The sequence below is a fragment of the Cherax quadricarinatus genome, chromosome 65 (genome assembly GCF_038502225.1).
Source record: "Cherax quadricarinatus isolate ZL_2023a chromosome 65, ASM3850222v1, whole genome shotgun sequence".
Taxonomy (NCBI): domain Eukaryota; kingdom Metazoa; phylum Arthropoda; class Malacostraca; order Decapoda; family Parastacidae; genus Cherax; species Cherax quadricarinatus.
The window spans coordinates 14,107,223-14,129,686 of record NC_091356.1 but is presented as its reverse complement, the minus strand read 5'-3'; the positions used below and the strand labels follow the sequence as shown (position 1 = coordinate 14,129,686).

Here is a 22,464-nt window from a genome sequence, read left to right as displayed (position 1 = left end):
TGATTCCTGGAGATGGGAAGTACAGTGTCTGCACTCTGAAGGAGGGGTGTTAATGTTGCAGTTTTATAACTGTAGTGTAAGCATGCCTCTGGCAAGACAGTGATGGAGCGAATGATGATGAAAGTTTTTCTTTTTCAGGCCACCCTGCCTTGGTGAGAAACTGCCAGTGTGTTAAATGCAATGTTATTTTTATATTATTATTTTTTTCTTCAACAAACTGGCCGTATCCCACCAAGGCAGGGTGGCCCCCCCAAAAAAAACGAAAGTTTCTCTTTTTAAATTTAGTAATATTTTATTATATTTGTTATTTTTCAACACGCTAGCCATCTCTCACAAAATCAGGGTGACCAAAAAAAGAAAGAAACACTTTCACCATCATTCACACATAATCACTGTTTTTGCAGAGGTGTGTAGGTATGACAATTCAAGTTTCACTCCAAACAGCAAATATCCCAAACTTCTTATATTTAAGATGAGGGGCTATACCCATGGGGGTCATGCAGTCTAGGGAATGGAAGGTAATCAGGCTTAATCCAAAGACGACGACGGTAGCTTCAGTTCCTCACATCAAGAGCCCCACACCAGCTGCAAGGCACCCTCGTTGAAGAGCGAACATAAATGTGTAAAAATGACTGGTGTATTTTACCAAAATAAAATCCAACAATCCACTATCGTATGACCTGGAGTATATGGAAAGGTAAAAAAAATTAGCACTACTGGAAAACCAGGTAACAATGTGCTACTGGCATCACCTAATGCCCTATCCTCTGATCAGCTTCATGCTAGAGGGGACCCTGGAAATTGGATTTTGTCAAAAAAATTTTTACCTGTTCTGAATAAGATGAGTGTGTACAGAGCCTGATTTTTTACACTAAAAATCTTTCCTCACATTACTGGTAGAATAACAGAGCAGTGAGACAGAACACACACCATCACATACGGTAAGGTACTGCACTATACTGTAAAGTAAATGACATACCAGTAACATATTTTCTCATGTTTGCACAATAACAGACACTTGGGCCACAATTTTAAAATATTAAATAGATAACACTAACAACTTTTGTCACATTTACATCATAACAAGTGCTAGTGGTCACAATTCTTTAATGAAATAGAGAATTTTGTCTCAAAGCTTTTATTTATTATACATAACTTTAAACTTATTACCGTATTATCCGGCATATAAGGCACATGGGCACATAAGACAATGTTTCCAAACAGTTGTAACGTGACATTAGTAAACAACTGCTAAAGCATAATACGAAGCCTATCCTCGACCCTGACCTTGAGCATATGAGGCGCAAGATGATTTTCCAAGACTTTTTGTGGGAGAAAATTGTGCCTTATATGCTGGAAAATATGGTGCTCAAATAATATATATTGTAGGTACTATATGTTCTATCTTATTGTCTTATTTTTATATTCTTCACCTTCAGTCTGTATATGTACAGTATTTATTTATTTTATATATTTTACAGCTCAAGACCAGCATGATGCACATTGACTCCCATAATATTTTAGAACATTTGGCAGTAAAGACTGAGGGCTTTACTGGTGCAGAGCTGGACAATTTAGTAATGAAGGTTTGTATAGTATGTTTGTGTATATATATTTTGGGTATTTATTTCTTAGACAGGGATGTGTAATGTCATCATGGTTGTTTAACATATTTATAGATGGGATTGTAAAAGAAGTAAATGCTAGAGTATTGGGGAGAGAGAGAGAGAGAGGGGTAGGATTAAATTATGGGGAATCAAATACACAAAATGGGAGTTGACACAGTTACTTTTTGCTAATAATACTGTGCTTTTGGGAGGTTCTAAAGAAAAGTTGCAAAGCTGGTCACGGTGCCCCGTGGCCTGGTGGCTAAAGCTCTTGCTTCACACGATGAGTGTCCGGGTTCGATTCCCAGCAAGGGTAGAAACATTGGGCATGTTTCCTTACACTGGTTGTCTGTGTTCACCCATCAGTATAAAATGGGTATCTGGGTGTTAGTCGACAAGTGTGGGTTGCATCCTAGGACAAAACTGATCTAATTTGCCTGAAATGCTCTGCATAACAAGCGGCTTTCTATATAGTAGTATGTCATTGATGTGAGCTAGGCCTGTATATCTTGTACATGTACTTGTAGAAATAAAGATATATTATTATTACTATTAAAGGTTAGTGGACGAGTTTGGGACGGTGCATAAAGGTAGACAGTTGAAAGTGAACCTAGATAATAGTAAACAAACCAAACCACGGGCGGGGATAGAACCCGCGACCAGAGAGTCATAGATCAGAGTTAAGTGATGAGGGTATCAGATGATTTAGATAAAGAAAAATTGGATATCATATTGGAGGGAGGGAGTATGGAAGAAGTGAATGTGCTCAGATATTTGGGAGTTGACGTGTCAGCAGATGGGTTTATGAAGGATGAGGTTAACCATAGAAATGATGCAGGAAAAAAGGCAAGTTAAACATTGAGGTATCTGTGGAGACAAAAAAATGTTATCCACATTGGCAAAAAGGGAATGTACAAAAGTATAGTGGTGCCAACACTTATATGGATGTGAAGCATGGGTTGTAAATGCTGCAGTGAGGAGGAGGCTGGAGGCAGTGGATTTGCCGTGTCTAAGGGCAATGTGTGGTGTAAATATTATGCGGAGAATTCACAGTGTGGAAATTAGGAGAAGGTGTGGAGTTACTAAAAGTATTAGTTAGAGAGCTGAAGAGGAGATTTCTGATCACTTTGAGTAATTGAAATAGGTAAATAGGTGGTTTCTTGTACTCAGTCAATAGAATAGAAGGAATACTAGCAAAATAGCTATGAGTTTGGTTGATTGGAACAATGAAATTGGCCAAAAATAGAGTGCAAATTGGGTGAAATCGCCCATGCCAAGATCATTAACTTTGCAAGAGTGTAATTCCGTAGGTTTTCCATCAAATTTTGTTCTTTTGGTTTCATTACCTTTAGAAAAAGATTCTCTGTCATTTCATTTTTTTTTTTATTATTATTATTATTCGACTCTGAGAGCAAGTTTGAGAGCACAGGTCTCGACCCTGAAAGGGTTACATTTTGGGGCATATCAAAATTAGATAATTTTGGCAGTCACATCATTCTTATGGTGCTTCTGCTAATAGCTTCTAAAATTCATGGGTGATGATTAAATTCACACATTCCCCTATGAAATTTAGATACTGTATATGAAGAAAAAAATTATATTTCTTATAATGTATAGTATTCCCTTCACAGAAAGAACATTCACAGTTTTTAATAATGATTAAAAAAACTCCTAAAACAGCTCATAGAATGATTGCTTTCCATTCATACGATGATCTATTGTGCCAAAACAAACAGATCAACACATGCTTCTTGGAGCTCATTCCATTTCTTAATTCAGTTTTACCCAACTTTCAATTCTGTCTAATCTAACTCTTTAGTGTATAAAAATATACCTAGTTATAATAATAATAGGCCTGGTTACAGACCAGCCTGCGGGGGCATTGACCTCCCAAAACCCTCTCCAGGTGTACTTTATTTCAGCATGATACAATGTTTATACAAAGGTGAATGACATTTAGGTGTGCATGCAGAAAGCCCCCTTAATACGCAGAGCATTTCAGGCAAACTTAAGACTAACTTAGTATTAATAAGGCAATAATGGGGAAGTGGAACAGAATTCTTCCTCCGTAAGCCATGCGTGTTGTAAGAGGCGACTAAAATGCCGGGAGCAAGGGGCTAGTAACCCCTTCTCCTGTATAAATTACTAAATTTAAAAGAGAAACTTTCGTTTTTCTTTTTGGGCCACCCTGCCTTGGTGGGATATGGCTGGTGTGTTGAAAGAAATAACAATTTGAGTAATTTTATACATAGTCACTTAGGCGAGTGTAAGTATAAATTTAGGAGTTACAGTCAGTACAAGAGAATTGAATATCCTATTAGTTTATGCTATATGACTTTTATCAAGTTTAATTGTTTAAGTAATCACAGGTTTGATTTTGATTATAGGTGATTAGGATTCTAGCACAATAACATAAAGGGGACACAATCAGTTTTAATGTTTGGGAGCTGGATAATTTATATTAAGCCTGTGTGTGTGTGGACCAGTGGTGAGAGAGCACTGGTCTGCTAGTTTAGTTTTAGAACTAAGGCTTGAACCCTGCCTGGTCCCTGTGTTGTTTACTATCTTGTATTATGACTATCATGAGTCACTAACTCTCACTTTCAAAAGGTGTCCTGAAGGAGAAGCTCATTCATCATCACTCATTCTCAAAATTGGTAATGATAATATTTATACTAGGGCTAGGACAATACCAAAATTTTTACTGATACTGATACCAATCCCCTATTTTTAGCTAATACCTATACTTTTTTTTTTAATGCACTAGCCATCTTCCACAGAGGCAGGGTGACCTAAATAGAAAAATGAAAGTTTTTCTTTTTGGGTCACCCTAAAAAGAACTATATTAGTTGTAAATAATCATGATGTAGATGTTTATTCTGATAGATTTTGTGTACTTTCAGGCGCTTGTGGCAGCAGTGAAAGCAAAACATTATGAAGAAGAGTCACTACAAGTACTTCTACAAGAAACAGATTTATTAGAAGCTCTTCAGTCAATTTCACCAACTGTCACAAATAAGGAAATAAGAGATTATCAAGAATTTGAAAGAATAATTAATTATAAATAATGGTAAAAGTTTTTTTTTGGGGGGGAGGGGGGTCACCCTGCCTCTGCTCTCACGTGACCAGTGTGTTAAAATATAAATGATACTTAGATAAATACAATATATCATTAATAGAACAGTGTATTATGATATTTTTGTATATGTATGGCAACATCTTGTAAAAATAAATCTTGGCAGCACTCTTACTGTATTGTCATTTATCATGTCTCATATGTACAATGACCCTAGGCACAATGCTGTCACTGCCTCAGTGAAATAAGTCAATAATTCTTTAGCTTAATATGATCCACTCAGCTTTTCTCAAAATGCTGATATCATTCCAATAGGCTATAAATCTAGTATTTTGGTTGCTACCTGTATGGCCAACACTTAAAGCAAGAATATCACATTAGTAGAACACCTTTTATTAGGTATGCAAACAAAAGAGTTTATATTAATTTATGCTATGAGAATCAGTACAGGTAAGCCTTGCAGCATGAGCGTAATGTGTACATTCTCTACACCAGGGGTCGGCAGCTTTGTTCTGCCTAGGGGGCAGGGTCCCTGTAAACCATTCATCTCCACCCCTATCTAACATGCTCACCCATACCTGCTGCATGTCCAAGCCCCTTTCATACAAAACCTCTTTCACCCCCTCCATCCTTTCCAAGGAAGACCCCTATCCCTCCTCCCCTCCACTAGAGATTTATACACACTCCAAGTCAACCTATTTTGATCCATTCTCTTTATATGACCAAACCATCTCAACAACCCCTCTTCAGCCCTCTGAATAATACCCTTAGTAACTTCACACCCCCTCCTAATTTCCACACTACAAATTCACTACATGATATCTACGCCACGCATTGTCCTTAGACATGACATCTTCACTGCCTCCAGCCGCCTCCTTTCTGCAGCATTTACAACCCATGCTTCACACCCATATAAGAGTGTTGGTACCACTATACTCTCATACATTCCTTTCTTTGCCTCCATAGATAATATTTTGATGTCTTCACACTTGCCTCAATGCACCACTCACCTTTTTTTCTTTATTAATTCTATGGTCTGTATAGTCCTTGTGGCTTAGCGCTTCTTTTTTGATTATAATAATAATAATAATTCTATGGTTTATCTTGTCCTTCATAAACCCATCCACAGACAAGCCTACCTCCAAATATCTGAACACTTTCACTTCTCCCATACTCCCTCCCTCCACTGTGATAGCAATATTATGTCTACTAAACATAAGTTATGGAAACAAACACATATGCAGTTTAATGTGATCCTTTATTGACAACGTTTCGCCCACACAGTGGGCTTTTTCAAGTCACAAACAGATCTACCTGGGGTGGAAGGTACGGGAGTATTCTGAACCCAACTATAAATACTGACGTACCTTCCACCCCAGGTAGATCTGTTTGTGACTTGAAAAAGGACACTGTGTGGGCAAAACGTTGTCAAAGGATCACATTAAACTGCATATGTGTTTATGTTTCCATTGTGTCGGTATTTTATACCATTTATTTTCAAACATAAGTTATTTTGAGACACTGGTATTGAACCTCCCTCACCTTGTCAGTAGTGTTACTGTATACTGTAAAGCAAGTCAGATTGAAATACTTTCAGCCTCATATGGCAATTGATATTTCTGAGTATGTTAAGAAATCTAGTGTCTGTATGCAGCAGGTGTATCCAGTCCAGGTGTATCCCACTACTAATGAACCTTGGGAAAGAGTTGCACTAGATTTGTTAACTAATTTCCAATGTTCCCTCCAGGGCAACAAACTTCTATGTGTTATGGTAGACCATTGCACCAGATATTGAGAGTTAGTTCTTATAGCAGATAAGACTGCCAAGACAGTAGCTAAAGCATTTAACCCATAAATGGTCCAAACGTATATATACGTTTTTTCAACATTTGAAAGTATGTAAAAAAAGTAGATCATCTTTTTGTTTTTTTACATTTGAAAATGTGTAAAAAACTTTGATCTACTTTTTTTTTTGTTATATTTGAAAATATGTAAAAAAACGTAGATCTACTTTTGTAGCGCTACACATGTGAACGTAGATCTGCTTGGACCGTTTACGGGTTAAGGAATGTATAATCTGCAGGCATACAACTAAGTCCCTAGTAACAGATAACGGAGGTGAATTCTGTAACGAGATTCTTGTTTGGAAGGGAAATTCCCTTCCTTAAAGACTTTAGGTAACAAATCCTTATCTGGGGTTACTTCCCTTCTTTGTCTTTTAATGCTACTAGGACCAGCTTGAGAATCACTGGACCCCTGTCTCACAAAATAACTGTCCTCAGTCCTCTGTCTCTGGTGCTTTAGGATTTCCCTAAAATGGGACATGGTTCTGTCACTGAACTTGTTGCGGAGATGGCTTGGTCAGGGTGATATTTTTCAGCAAGTGCCTGCACCTTATTCCACATTGCACAAATCTCCTTAATCTGTGAAGAAGGCACCTGATCCACTCCCTCTTCCTCCTCCTCTGAAGCAAGTTTCTCAGCTGTGGTTCATGCTGTTCCAGATGAAGCTCTTGCAGCTCTTCAGTGGTTAGCTCTTCCCTGTGGTCGTCCACCAACTATTCCACATCCTCGCCACTCACCTCCAACCCCATGGACTTCCCCAATGCCACAATACCTTCCACAACAGGCAGAGGGTCGGCAGGGTCAGGGTCAGCCTTAAACCCTTCAGATTCCCTCTTTTGGGCACAATCTGGCCACAATTGTCTCCGAGCAGAGTTCAAAGTCCTGGAAGTCACTCCCTCCCAAGCCTTACCTATTAAGGCTTATGCAGTTATAGATACTGAAGTGATTCCTCCAGAACTCTCTTAGGGTCAACTGAATGTCTGAGGCCACATCAAAGCACTTTTGAAACACTGCTTTGGTGCTGAGTGGAGGAGCTGGAGGGGAGGAGTTGTGTTAGGAGGCAAGAATTTCACTGTAATGAAACTGAATTCCCTAGACAATAGGTCTACCAAGTTTGGAGGATGTGCAGGAGCATTGTCCAGTAACAGGAGGCACTTGAGTGGCAAATTATTTTCCAGGAGGTATTTTTTCACACTGAGGCCAAACTCTTCATGGACCCACTCTTTGAAAATTTGCTTTGTGACCCCTGCCTTATTATTAGTTTTCCACAACACACAATTTATTCTTGATGACATTATTTTTCTTCAGTGATACACCAGTAAAGGCTTCACTTTGAAATCCGCACTATCATTAGCACAGAACAAGAGAGTTAGCATGTCTTTCATAGGCTTGTGTCCTAGCAGTGCCTTTTCCTCCTGCATTATGTAGGTCCTCTTTGGCATTTTCTTCCAAAAGAGGCCTGTTTCGTCACAATTGAACACTTGTTCCCCTCAAGGAAGGTTCCTTGATGTTGGTGAGGGGCTCTTGATATAGGGAATTGGATCTGTGCTCCAGTTCCTCGAATTAAGCCTGAATGCCTTCCACATCCCCCCCCAGGCGCTGTATAATCCTCCGGGTTTAGCGCTTCTCCCTTGATTATAATAATAATGAACACTTGTTGGGGTTTGAATTTTTCACTCTCTATGTACCCCTTGAATTCACGCACATATTTTTCAGCCGCCAATTCGTCAGAACTGGCAGCCTCACCATGCCTTGCAATACTGTGTATGCCACTATGCTTCTTAAATCTGTCAAACCAACCTCTGCTAACCCTAAAGTCACTAACAGCAGCACTCATTCCAGGCAGTTTCTTAATGAAATTGTCATGCAACTGCCCTGCCTTTTCACAAATGATCGAATCCGAAACACACATTTTTTGTTGATCCAAACCAACAACAACTTCTCAATGTCTTCGACTATTTTTGGTCTATTTTTGGTTAGTATATCAACACCTTTCACATCAGCTTCCTTGATTTCTTTTCTCTTTATCAGGATAGAAGCGATTGTTGATTTGCTTTTGCCATATGTCCTGGCAAGCTCCACAAGCTCCTTCACTTCTATGGTGTTTCTCACTTTTTTTACCACAGGGATGCCACTAGCAAGTTTCTTTGGGTCCATGGTAGCTTATTTCACAGTTGCACTTAATAAATAAACACCAAACACAAAGAATTAATAGTGAAATGTTTGAATTAGTGCACAGGTTAGTGTTCACTCAAGCATAAACAATGCCAGACTTGCTCAAGACGCCTTTGCGGGGGACGTGGGCAGGTGGACAGGTCTGATACACGGTACTAAACACTGGGCACAGTACGAAACTCTATACAAAAATGAGCTGAAAAGAGCAGTCTAAACTCAAAGTGTACGATACTCAGGGCATATGAAACTCAGGGTTCCACTGTAATAAGAAAGTACTTGATGTGTTGAGAGCCACCATTAATCCCAATTGTGCAACCTGGGATGAAGTTATACCTGATGTTTAATGTGCCATAGTCTTCTTACAGTGCTTCTATAGGTGACACTCCACATGCTTTGTATGGTGTAGATTAGCAGTTACCATATGAGTTGTTATATTCTAATCCAAAAAAAAATTACAATCCTTGTGATTTCATAGTGACTCATACCAGCTTAGCTCAAGGTGTTACTAGAAGAATCTGGAAAACACTTCATAAATCAACAGCAGAATTTACAAGAGTCACTAATACTCACTCAAAACCAACTAAAATTAAAGTAGGTTCAAGAGTTATGCTGACTAATTTTAATAAAACATTCGCAATGCCTAAGCTCAATCAAAAGTTTGTTGATCCATAATAAGTAGTTGAACGTATCAGTGGCAATAAATAAAAAGTTAGAGAAATCAGTACGGGTCAGTATAAAGAATCGCATTTAGATCATATGAAGTTAGTATGCGATGATGAAGGGGTTCACTTGATTGTCGTTGTTCCCTATGTACATGACAAGCAATGAGGAATCCTCAAGTTTCATTTGTAAATACCAATTTAGATCCTCAACCACGGCATGTGCTAGCCGTTGCAGCAGAATTTGACCTCCCTAGAGATGATGGCCACTCTGCATATATAAATCTCACCCTAGTAGAGTTGAGGTTAAATGTCAGTAATCGCTATACTGTAGATAGATAATCTAGTCTAGAGAGTATTTCAACTGTGTTGACTTTATCAACTTACTGATGTTCAAAAAATATCGTTTTATGTGTTCATGTTCTCTCGGAATTCTGAGAATTAACAGTAAAAAACTTGTGTGCACCAAGTCTGCCTTTTCTGTTAAACAGTTTCTTCTTTGTAAACATACTTCCCCAGAATCCGTAAATCACATGAATACAGATCATTCTTCTCTTCTCTTTGTTGATCTCTTTTGTTAATCTGTACCACCATTGATTCTATCATTTACAATGATTTGTGATATATCATAATTTGTAATGCATTACAATCAGTTATCATCCTTATGTATAGTTCCTTATGATCAATTGTTGAGCAATTGTTAAATGTTGATGAAGATAGGGAAGCTGTGATTTCGTGTATAGGGCAAGGAGGAATAACATCTTGTAGGAGTGAGGAAGAGCCAGTTGTGAGTGTGGGGGAAGTTCGTGAGGCAGTAGGTAAAATGAAAGGGGGTAAGGCAGCTAGGATTGATGGGATAAAGATAGAAATGTTAAAAGCAGGTGGGGATATAGTTTTGGAGTGGTTGGTGCAATTATTTAATAAATGTATGGAAGAGGGTAAGGTACCTAGGGACTGGCAGAGAGCATGCATAGTTCCTTTGTATAAAGGCAAAGGGGACAAAAGAGAGTGCAAAAGTTATAGGGGGATAAGTCTGTTGAGTATACCTGGTAAAGTGTATGGTAGAGTTATTATTGAAAGAATTAAGAGTAAGATGGAGAATAGGATAGCAGATGAACAAGGAGGCTTTAGGAAAGGTAGGGGGTGTGTGGACCAGGTGTTTACAGTGAAACATATAAGTGAACAGTATTTAGATAAGGCTAAAGAGGTCTTTGTGGCATTTATGGATTTGGAAAAGGCGTATGACAGGGTGGATAGGGGGGGCAATGTGGCAGATGTTGCAGGTGTGTGGTGTAGGAGGTAGGTTACTGAAAACAGTGAAGAGTTTTTATGAGGATAGTGAGGCTCAAGTTAGAGTATGTAGGAAAGAGGGAAATTATTTCCCAGTAAAAGTAGGCCTTAGACAAGGATGTGTGATGTCACCGTGGTTGTTTAATATATTTATAGATGGGGTTGTAAGAGAAATAAATGCGAGGGTCTTGGCAAGAGGTGTGGAGTTAAAAGATAAAGAATCACACATAAAGTGGGAGTTGTCACAGTTGCTCTTTGCTGATGACACGGTGCTCTTGGGAGATTCTGAAGAGAAGTTGCAGAGATTGGTGGATGAATTTGGTAGGGTGTGCAAAAGAAGAAAATTAAAAGTGAATACAGGAAAGAGTAAGGTTATGAGGATAACAAAAAGATTAGGTGATGAAAGATTGGATATCAGATTGGAGGGAGAGAGTATGGAGGAGGTGAATGTATTCAGATATTTGGGAGCGGACGTGTCAGCGGATGGGTCTATGAAAGATGAGGTGAATCATAGAATTGATGAGGGGAAAAGGGTGAGTGGTGCACTTAGGAGTCTGTGGAGACAAAGAACTTTGTCCTTGGAGGCAAAGAGGGGAATGTATGAGAGTATAGTTTTACCAATGCTCTTATATGGGTGTGAAGCATGGGTGATGAATGTTGCAGTGAGGAGAAGGCTGGAGGCAGTGGAGATGTCATGTCTGAGGGCAATGTGTGGTGTGAATATAATGCAGAGAATTCGTAGTTTGGAAGTTAGGAGGAGGTGCGGGATTACCAAAACTGTTGTCCAGAGGGCTGAGGAAGGGTTGTTGAGGTGGTTCGGACATGTAGAGAGAATGGAGCGAAACAGAGTGACTTCAAGAGTGTATCAGTCTGTAGTGGAAGGAAGGCGGGGTAGGGGTCGGCCTAGGAAAGGTTGGAGGGAGGGGGTAAAGGAAGTTTTGTGTGCGAGGGGCTTGGACTTCTAGCAGGCATGCGTGAGCATGTTTGATAGGAGTGAATGGAGACAAATGGTTTTTAATACTTGACGTGCTGTTGGAGTGTGAGCAAAGTAACATTTATGAAGGGATTTAGGGAAACCGGCAGGCCGGACTTGAGTCCTGGAGATGGGAAGTACAGTGCCTGCACTCTGAAGGAGGGGTGTTAATGTTGCAGTTTAAACTGTAGTGTAAAGCACCCTTCTGGCAAGACAGTGATGGAGTGAATGATGGTGAAAGTTTTTCTTTTTTGGGCCACCCTGCCTTGGTGGGAATTGGCCAGTGTGATAATAAAAAAAATATAAATTGACATTGCATAGAGTCAGCCCAGAGCCACAATGCCTAGTCTATAATGTGTATAAGTTAGCTGTATGTCAGGATGCCATACGTTAGCATCGCCAAGCTGTCAGTAGTGTTACTATGTACTGTGTAGTATACTTAGATACATCCCAGCTACTTTATAGATATAGGCCAGATGCAAGATGTCATCTAAATGGGCAGCTGATCATAGTTTTGCCAAGCTGGGCTGGGTTTGTATAGTGTTTCTCTTAGGGACTGCGGGCCAGAGTATTTCAGGTTGTGGACCAGATCCGGCCCACAGGCCGTAAGTTGTTGACCCCTGCTCTACACTCGTGGTTTAATTTTTTAATATATTACTAATTAGCCTAGGTAGTAGGCTGGTAGACAGCAGCCACCCAGGGAGGTACTACCGTTCTGCCAAATGAGTGTGAAGCAGAAGCCTCTAATTGTTTTTAAATGATGGCAGGATTGCTGGTGCCTTTTTTTTCTGTCTCATAAATATGAGGGATAACAGGTATATCTTGCTACTTCTATTTACACTTAGGTCACACTACATATGCATGTACATGCATATATATACACACACCCACCTGGGTTTTCTTCTATTTCGTTAATAGTTCTTGTTCTTTATTTCCTCTTTCATTTTTCTTTTTGGGTTATCCTGCCTTAGTGGGATATGGCCAGTGCATTGACAGAAGAAAGATTAATAATTAGCTAGATTTGAGTCCTGGAGGTACAAAGGACAGTGCCTGCACTTTGAAGGAATGAATGGGGATGTTACAGTCAGAGGGTAATTTGATTGTGATGTCAGCACACTTTAGGAAAGGCAAAAATTGAATGAATGATGGTGAATTTTTTCTTTGGGTCACCCTGCCTTAGGAGATGACCTTTAAAAAAAATAATAATCTGCACACTTGCCATAAGATTGTGTGAAGAAAGAACAACCAATCATCCTTCATACAGACAATACAAATCAGGTCTGGTATGTTATGAAAAGTCATCATGGCCATCCAAGAATAAAAACTTGAGAGTAAGTTTATCAGACAAAACATCTCCATCAGTACTCCTCGAGAGAGGTATTTTGAAGCTGGTGAGGGACTTTCGATCCAACAAATTAGGCCTATTCCTCCCTAATACCGGACCTGATTGTCTCCCACCCCACATATGCTGTACGACTCATATGGGTTTAATACTTCCCCCTGTTTATTATAATAATCTCCAGATGTAGCTAGATTTAAGTGCAAAAAAAAAAAAACATGGCTCATTGCTGAAGTCAGATTTTAGTGGCAGTGTCGACCAGCAGCAGGACTTAATCTGGAAAAATGTAGGAGACATGCAAGTGAATAGATGTAATACCATCTCAGGATCAAGCAAATGATGAAGCTCAGGTGTAAGAGTTAGTCCAAAAAAAAGCAACGTGAAGATTTGGTCACCCAATTTAGAAGTCTGAGAGAAGCAGAAGATATGGGCAAAAAATGTTATACTACAGTACAATACATTGCTCCTTCAAGGGCTGAGAAGTTACTGATCCAAGGATCTGGTGCTACCTCTCCCTTTCCTTGGATTCACCTTGATCTCTCCTCTTCCCTAGACACTGTGTGACTTACAGTTTCAGTGCTCTATGAATATATAATAGAGCAATATAGTGCATCTTTCTTCAACGGGTTCATTATAGTGAAGGGCTCTTGATTCAAGGAATCAGAGATTTTTTCTCTTTAGACCAAAGCTAACTACCCTCACTTAGTGCAACCCAAACTGCCAGAACATTTACTCATTTGGCAAAATGTGTTGCTGCTCTTAGCCTGTGAACCTTCAAGGAGGATGCATCAGTATTGGTGAAGGACTCATCCCATAAATTAAAGATATCCTCTCCTTCCTTGGATCAAACCTGATTGCCTCCCATTTCCCTAGCACTATGACTCTTATGGGTTTAGTGCTTCCCCATGGATATAATAATAATACATGCAGGATAACAGATGCATCTTACTACTTCTACTTACACTTAGGTCACACTATACATGCATGTACATGTATAGATGTATACACACCCAACTGGGTTTTCTTCTATTTTCTAAAGAGTTCTTGTTCTTCTTTATTTCCTTCACCTGCTCAGCAGGCTTCTTCAGTCGAAATACAAAGATAACAACAGGAGTAGTGGAAATGTATACATGAGGTGATCAGTCGGTCAGTCTCGAAGAAGTAATAAAGTTTGAGGTGATCAGTCCCTCAGCCAGAGTATGTGTTTTGCTTCTTAACTTCCATCAGTGATAGCTGTCACTTCAGTATTCAGACTGATGAAGCTTGCTCAGCACTTGTCTCACTCATCCACTTGTAGGTAGCGTAGTATACCATTAACAAAAATAATGACCTGTATGTAGAAACAAAAGATTAATTAGTAACGTTACCAGAGTTGACGCTTTATTGTAATAATAATAATATTATTATTAATTAGCACTATCAACAAGAGAAGGTAACAACTGCAAACTAGGGGGTAAAAAGCAGTTTAGTAAAGGCACAATAAATATTCTCTCAGAACTCGGAGAGTTGCACCAATGTTACGCTTTTTTATGAATATAATACACGTAAAATGTAAATTATACGGAAGAGATAAATTTAACTTCCCAGGCATTACAAGATCCAATGATTTTAGCACTCATCTCCTCCTTCCTCATCCTGACATATAATATACAGTGTGTGTGTATATATATATATATATATATATATATATATATATATATATATATATATATATATATATATATATATATATATATATATATATATATATATACATATATATACTATATATATATATATATATATATATATATATATATATATATATATATATATATATATATATATATATATATATATATACTATATATATTTTATTTTTATTAACACACTGGCCGATTCCCACCAAGGCAGGGTGGCCCGAAAAAGAAAAACTTTCATCATCATTCACTCCATCACTGTCTTGCCAGAAGGGTGCTTTACACTACAGTTTTTAAACTGCAACATTAACACCCCTCCTTCAGAGTGCAGGCACTGTACTTCCCATCTCCAGGACTCAAGTCCGGCCTGCCGGTTTCCCTGAACCCCTTCATAAATGTTACTTTGCTCACACTCCAACAGCACGTCAAGTATTAAAAACCATTTGTCTCCATTCACTCCTATCAAACACGCTCACGCATGCCTGCTGAAAGTCCAAGCCCCTCGCACACAAAACCTCCTTTACCCCCTCCCTCCAACCTTTCCTAGGCCGACCCCTACCCCGCCTTCCTTCCACTGCAGACTGATACACTCTTGAAGTCATTCTGTTTCGCTCCATTCTCTCTACATGTCCGAACCACCTCAACAACCCTTCCTCAGCCCTCTGGACAACAGTTTTGGTAATCCCGCACCTCCTCCTAACTTCCAAGTTATATTCTCTGCATTATATTCACACCACACATTGCCCTCAGACATGACATCTCCACTGCCTCCAGCCTTCTCCTCGCTGCAACATTCATCACCCATGCTTCACACCCATATAAGAGCGTTGGTAAAACTATACTCTCATACATTCCCCTCTTTGCCTCCAAGGACAAAGTTCTTTGTCTCCACAGACTCCTAAGTGCACCGCTCACTCTTTTCCCCTCATCAATTCTATGATTCACCTCATCTTTCATAGACCCATCCGCTGACACGTCCACTCCCAAATATCTGAATACATTCACCTCCTCCATACTCTCTCCCTCCAATCTGATATCCAATCTTTCATCACCTAATCTTTTTGTTATCCTCATAACCTTACTCTTTCCTGTATTCACTTTTAATTTTCTTCTTTTGCACACCCTACCAAATTCATCCTCCAATCTCTGCAACTTCTCTTCAGAATCTCCCAAGAGCACAGTGTCATCAGCAAAGAGCAACTGTGACAACTCCCACTTTATGTGTGATTCTTTATCTTTTAACTCCACACCTCTTGTCAAGACCCTCGCATTTATTTCTCTTACAACCCCATCTATAAATATATTAAACAACCACGGTGACATCACACATCCTTGTCTAAGGCCTACTTTTACTGGGAAATAATTTCCCTCTTTCCTACATACTCTAACTTGAGCCTCACTATCCTCGTAAAAACTCTTCACTGCTTTCAGTAACCTACCTCCTACACCATACACCTGCAACATCTGCCACATTGCCCCCCTATCCACCCTGTCATACGCCTTTTCCAAATCCATAAATGCCACAAAAACCTCTTTAGCCTTATCTATCTATCTATCTATATATATATATATATCTATATATATATACACTATATATATATATATATATATATATATATATATATATATATATATATATATATATATATATATATATAGTGTGTGAGGTCTTCCTGAAGTTTATCACTTCCTTCTCCTTTTCTTATTCATCTCATTAGTTTTACGTCGTCAGCAAACAGAAACACAGACTGGATCCCTTCCCTCTCCCCTATCTCTTGTTGTTTTCTTCAAATGTTGGCTCAACAAGCTCTTTTTTACTGCTTCCATGTTTGTGGTTGAAGCTTCCTAATACTAAGAGTTTTTTATTTCTTCTTCTTGGCCTTTTCCAGTATGTAAATCATTGAATTCCTGATCACACTCTTCCTTTGGTCTTCTATTGTTTGCTCCTGTATTACATATCACTGCCACTGTTACTTTTGTTTCACTGGACATTACAACACCTGATATATAGTCCCTGAAATATGTTTCAGAGTTTGTCAGTTCCTCAAATCTCTGGTGGTTTTTGACCATCAAGGCAACCCCTTCCCTTCCTTTGTTTAATGTGTCTGTATACTCACCGAGTTGTATTCATTTAGTTGTGACTGCGAGGTTCGAATCTTAACTTTAGGCCTAATGGACCTTATAATATCTACTCTTGAAACTGTGTATTAAGCTTGCCTCTACCACTTCCTCGTCCAGCTCATTCCACTTATTTATCACCCTTAGAATGAAAAAGTATTTCCTAACGTTCCTGTAGCTCATCTTTTTCTTTTATTTATAACCCTCCCTTCTATAAGTCACATTTTTAAAAATCTGTCTTCATATCCTCTGTCAAATCCTCTGAATATCTTATGTTGTAATTATATCTCCCCTACTTCTCTCTTCTAAATTCAGTAGGTTTAATTCCTTTAGTCTCCTCTCGTAATTCAATTCCTCAGCTCTGGGACTAGTTTTATTGGAAGAATCTGAAAAGTTTTGAATAATCGTATATGCTTGACCAGGTAGAGGTTCCATGCTGATGCTGCATATTTCATGAGGTCTGACATATGTCATGTAATGGTTGCTAAAAGATTCTTTATTGAAATTTCTGATGTAAATTCTGAGATTAACTACCCTTGCATGTGCTGCGGATGATATGCGATAAATGTTCACTTCTGGCGATATGTTAAGTGTGATGCTCACTTAAAGATTTTTTCTCTTGATTGATATTCGCAACTTTTCACTTCTCAATCTGTATTCTGTATCTAGTCTTGTCTCCCCATCGCCAATTTTCATGATCGTGCACTTATTTGGGTTGAACTCCAGTAACCTCTTGTCTGACCACTCGCAGCTCGTACAAGTCTTCCTCTAGCCCAGTGGTTTCCAAACTGGGGGTAAATTACCCCCTGGGGGTAATTTAACCATTTTTGGGGGGTAATGGAGGGGTGACAGAAAAAAGTTATGAATTCTGAAAATCAAGAAAACAATGCGGTACCCGGTATGAGGATTATTGTTAACTTTGTCTTAGTATATAAAGTTGTAAAGTAAACCTATTATAAGTAAGTAATAAAGTTAAACCAAATAACAATAAACATCAAAAACTAATATACAGTATTAGAAAAGAAGAAATATATAGCTAAGTGTGTGGAAACCCAAAAGTATTTTGACAAGTATGCTTCAGGACAAAAGTCACTCAGTAGCCCAGATCGACCTGTCCAGTATGCGTCACTCACTTCCTGAGGCTGCCTCTATTTCACACTGTCAGTTTATCTGTGAGCATCAGCCGAGGTAGACATAAGCTGGTATGTATGTGTACTGCTCTGTGCAGTATATAGTTAGTATTTACCCACTGTTACTGTGAATTTGTAGCTATTATTAATTTTATATATAATGTATGTGTGGTTCTTACGTTTTCAATGGTTTTGCTAGGATTAGCAGAGTATGCGAGGCTGTATACGTTCACGTTTAGCCATATATATCAATAATAACAACATTTTGTGAAAGGGGTAACATGCTTTATGTGGCATGTTAAATTGGGTAACAAGCTGAAAAAGTTTGGGAACCACTGCAGTCTAGCCGTTCTCTATCCTCTTCCATTTTCATTATTCTTCTCGTTAGTTTTAAGTCACCGACAACAGTATTATGGCACACTTCCCTCTAGTACGTCATTTACATACATCAGAAACACTAATGATCCTAGTACTGATCCTTGTGAAACGTTTACCCTTGTCACCACCCTCTGTCATCTGTTGGTTAGGCATTCTTTAAAGTACTGTATTACTTTACCTTGTATTCCTGTTTACTCCTCTATTTTTTTAATCAATCTCTGGTGGAGTGCAGTGTCAGTGGCGTTCCTGAGGTCCAAGAATGGGTCCAGTCTACCTATCCTTATTTTCCTTGCTTGATTTTTGTTAGTTATGGAGCTCCACCGTTCTTCTCTGTACTGGGCTGAAGAAGCCACTGACTGGTGAGACATTTCCTCAGCAGAGATTCCCAAATGTTGCACAAGTATCTCATTGTTCACCAGGACTTACCTTCCCTAAATCTATGCTGATTTTTCTGTAATAAAGTCCCTCCTCTTTAGATGCTCAGCCGACGTTTTCCACTACTTTGGACTGCATACATGTACATGTTAGTGATAAAGATCTGTAATTCATTGCCTCTTGTCTGTCTGTCCCCATGCTGTCTTTTAGTTTTCCTGTCTCCAGTGGCACTTTCTAAACCGTTGCTATAGGCTCAAACAATTTGTTTGCACCATCTGTCAGCATCCATAACGATATTCTGTCAGGCCCCATAGCGCCTGTTGTGTTCAACTCTTAGCAGTTCCATCAGTTCATCCTTTGATAAGTGAATTCTGTCAAATTTTTTTTACTAGCCTTTTAGTACCTGCTTTCTAACAATCCCTGTTTCCTCAGTGAATACCTCCTTAAATCTCGTGTTTAATTGCTTGCAGACCTCACTATCATCTTTTGTGAGTACTCCTCTCTCCTTCTACAGCCTTATTACTTGGTTGTGTAATATTTTTGGCATTGATATCGCATTTGTTGCTATACCATTCTCAAACTGATACTCTGCTTTTATTCTTGTATAGTCATTTCCAGCTATTCGTTCATTTCCTTAATCACGGTTGTCCTCTGTGTTCTATATTTTCCCCATGCTGGTTTGTTAATTCCTTTGGCCTTTCTACAACTCGGATCAAAGCAAGGGTGAGGGATAAAAGGGAGAGAGACGATAATAATAATAATAGTAATAATAATAATAGTAATAATAATAATAATAATAATAATAATAATAATAATAATAATAATAATAAAATTTATTTTTTTTCCATACAAATAATTTAGTTTAAATAAATTAATACAATGGCAGGCAAAAAAGAAAGCCACTAATTATGCAATGCATTGAGGCAGCTAATCATAAGGCTTACATGTTACTTACTAGATATAGACTATTAAGTAGGGCCTCTTGTGCAGTTAACTACAATAATAAGTACAATAAGAATGGTAGTTAATGATGAAAGGTCAATTACAACAGAACTACATATTATTTAAACTGATTCAATGATCTTCAGTTTTGTGGAGTGATTTATAAATAAAATGGGACAAGATATGTTACCAATTATTTATGGGAGTTGAAGTAAGGCTGGAAGAACAGGAACAGAAGTGTATGAAAGCTAGTTTTGTTTGACATAGAGTATTGCTGCCTTGATTGTAAGGGTGAGTGTAACTGGGGGAAACATGAAATGGAGTTCATGGGTTATAGGTTACTATTTGTTGCTGATTATTAGTGCAGGTAGTGATTCATTATCCTTTGGGTCCGTTCATGTATAACAACTTCCTTCATTTTGTGTGTGTGTGTGTGTTTGCGAGCGAGCGTGTGTACATTAAGTTGGTCACTCACCCCTGCATGGGTCCACCATGTCGTGCGGTCACTCACCCCAGCACAACCGCTCTTATTGGCTGCACGGAGAGTGAAGGCGTCTCCCCATTGGTCGCCAGAGTTCCGTAGCCGAACCTGCAAAGGTCAATACTTAGGGAGGTGGCGTCCCCTCACCCCCACAACACCGCCCCACTCTCCACAACACCTCACCCCCACAAAGCCTCTTCTCCCCACCTCACCTTAAAACCTGCCCTTTCGAAATAAACGAATCATTTGAGCAAATTTTAATCATGAAAAGCAGCAAACCCGAGCGGGTACTTTAGCGCAAATAGTGGTGGAGGCTCGATCCTCTGTCCGGTAGTCGTGAATCATTCTAATATGTATATATTGATGAACAGTAGTAGTAGTAGTAGTGGTGGTAGTAGTAGTAAGAGTAGCAATAGTGGTGGTAGTAGTAGTAGTAGTAATAGTAGCAGTAATAGCAGTGGTGGTAGTGGTAGTAGTAGCAGTAGTAATAGTAGCAGTAATAGCAGTGGTGGTAGTGGTAGTAGTAGTGGTGGTGGTAGTAGTAATAGTAGCAATAGTGGTGGGGGTAGTAGTAGTAGTAGTAATAGTAGCAGTAATAGTAGTGGTGGTGGTGGTAGTAGTAGTAGTGGTGGTAGTAGTAGTAATAGTGGTGGTGATGGTAGTAGTAGTAGTAGTGGTGGTAGTAGTAGTAGTAATAGTAGCAGTAATAGCAGTGGTGGTAGTAGTAGTAATAGTAGCAGTAGTAGTAGAAGTGGTGGTAGTAGTGGTGGTGGTGGTAGTAGTAGTTGTAGCGATGGTAGTAATAGTAATAGCAGAAGTAGTAGTAGTTGTGGTGGTGGTAGTAGTAGTGGTGGTAGTAGTAGCAGCAGCAGTATTAGTGGTGGTGGTAGTAGTAGTAGTAATAGCAGTAGTGGTGGTGGTGGTAGTAGTAGTAGTAGGGGTAGTAGCAGAAGTGGTGGTAGTAGTAGTAATAGTGGCAGTAGTAGTGGTGGTAGTAGTAATAGTGGTGGTGGTGGTAGTAGTAGTAGTAGTAGCAGTAGTATTAATATCATTATTAATAACAATAATAATATTATTAATTATAAATATGGTTATAATAATTATTATATAAAAAATGACTTTAGCAAACTTGCTGACATTTCATAGGGAGCTCATAAAGCCTATCACTCAGAAGCTGGTGCAAGATGGGACTGATTGTAGAAGTTGCTGAGTGATGGTGATTGTGGTTGTGTGGTAGGTACGGTGATGGTGGTGGCTGTAGTGATGGTGGTGATTGTGGTTGTGGCAGGTACGGTGATGGTGGCTGTAGTGATGGTGATTGTGGTTGTGTGGTAGGTACGGTGATGGTGGTGGCTGTAGTGATGGTGATTGTGGTTGTGTGGCAGGTACGGTGATGGTGGTGGCTGTAGTGATGGTGGTGATTGTGGTTGTGTGACAGGTACGGTGATGGTGGTGGCTGTAGTGATGGTGGCAATGGTTGTGGTGATGGTTACAGTGGTGGACGGATGGTAGTTGTGGTAGTGTTGGACGGAGAAATGGTTGTAGAGGCGGTGGGGATGATGGTGGCGGTGGAGGAGGTAGGGAGATGGTGGTAGTGACGGAAGTAGTGATGATGGAAGTGTTGGAGGAGGATGTGGGGAAGATGCTGGTAGTGGTTGAGATGGTAGTAGTGGTTGCAGAGGTGAAGGAAAGGAATGGTGGTGGTGGTGGTAGTTGTAGAGGGGAAAAGATGGTGGTGGAAGTGGACGAGGACGTGGTGGAGGAGACAATAGTAGTGAAAGAAGTGGTGGTGGAAGATGATGGTAATGGGGTAGAGGTGATAGTGACAGATGCTGGTAGTGGTTGAGATGGTAGTAGTGGTTGCAGAGGTGGTGGTAGAGGTGAAGGAAAGGAATGGTGGTGGTGGTGGTAGTTGTAGAGGGGAAAAGATGGTGGTGGAAGTGGACGAGGACGTGGTGGAGGAGACAATAGTAGTGATAGAAGTGGTGGTGGAAGATGATGGTAATGGGGTAGAGGTGGTAGTGACAGAGGTAAGGAAGATGATGGTGGTGGTGGTTGGTGGTAGAGGAGTATTAGGTGGTAGTGGTGGTAATGGTGGTGGTTGGTGGTAGTGGAGTATTAGGTGGTAGTGGTGGTAATGGTGGTGATTGGTGATAGTGGAGTAGGGGCTGGTGGTGGTAGTAGATTAGTAGGTGGAAGTAGAGGTGAGGAAGACGGTGGTGGTAGTGGAGTAGGAGGGTGGTAGTGGTGGTGGTAGTGGAGTAGGAGGGTGGTAGTGGTGGTGGTAGTGGTGTAGGAGGGTGGTAGTGGTAGTGGAGTAGGAGCGTGGTAGTGGTGGTGGTAGTGGAGTAGGAGCGTGGTAGTGGTGGTGGTAGTGGAGTAGGAGGGTGGTAGTGGT

General features: G+C 39.6%; 1 protein-coding gene across 6 annotated transcripts in view; it reads left to right on the top strand.

The window, feature by feature from the left end:
• The window catches only part of LOC128700547 (ATPase family gene 2 protein homolog B), an 82,383-nt gene extending 77,526 nt beyond the window's left edge, over nucleotides 1-4,857 (top strand). For all 6 annotated transcript variants that reach the window (XM_070098970.1, XM_070098966.1, XM_053793810.2 and 3 more), the window contains 2 exons: nucleotides 1,482-1,586; nucleotides 4,511-4,857. In XM_070098970.1, coding sequence (XP_069955071.1) covers nucleotides 1,482-1,586; nucleotides 4,511-4,675 — 270 coding nt within the window. In that variant the 3' untranslated portion in view covers nucleotides 4,676-4,857. The remainder of the gene's footprint in view (nucleotides 1-1,481; nucleotides 1,587-4,510) is intronic.
• The last annotated feature ends 17,607 nt before the right edge of the window (nucleotides 4,858-22,464 follow it).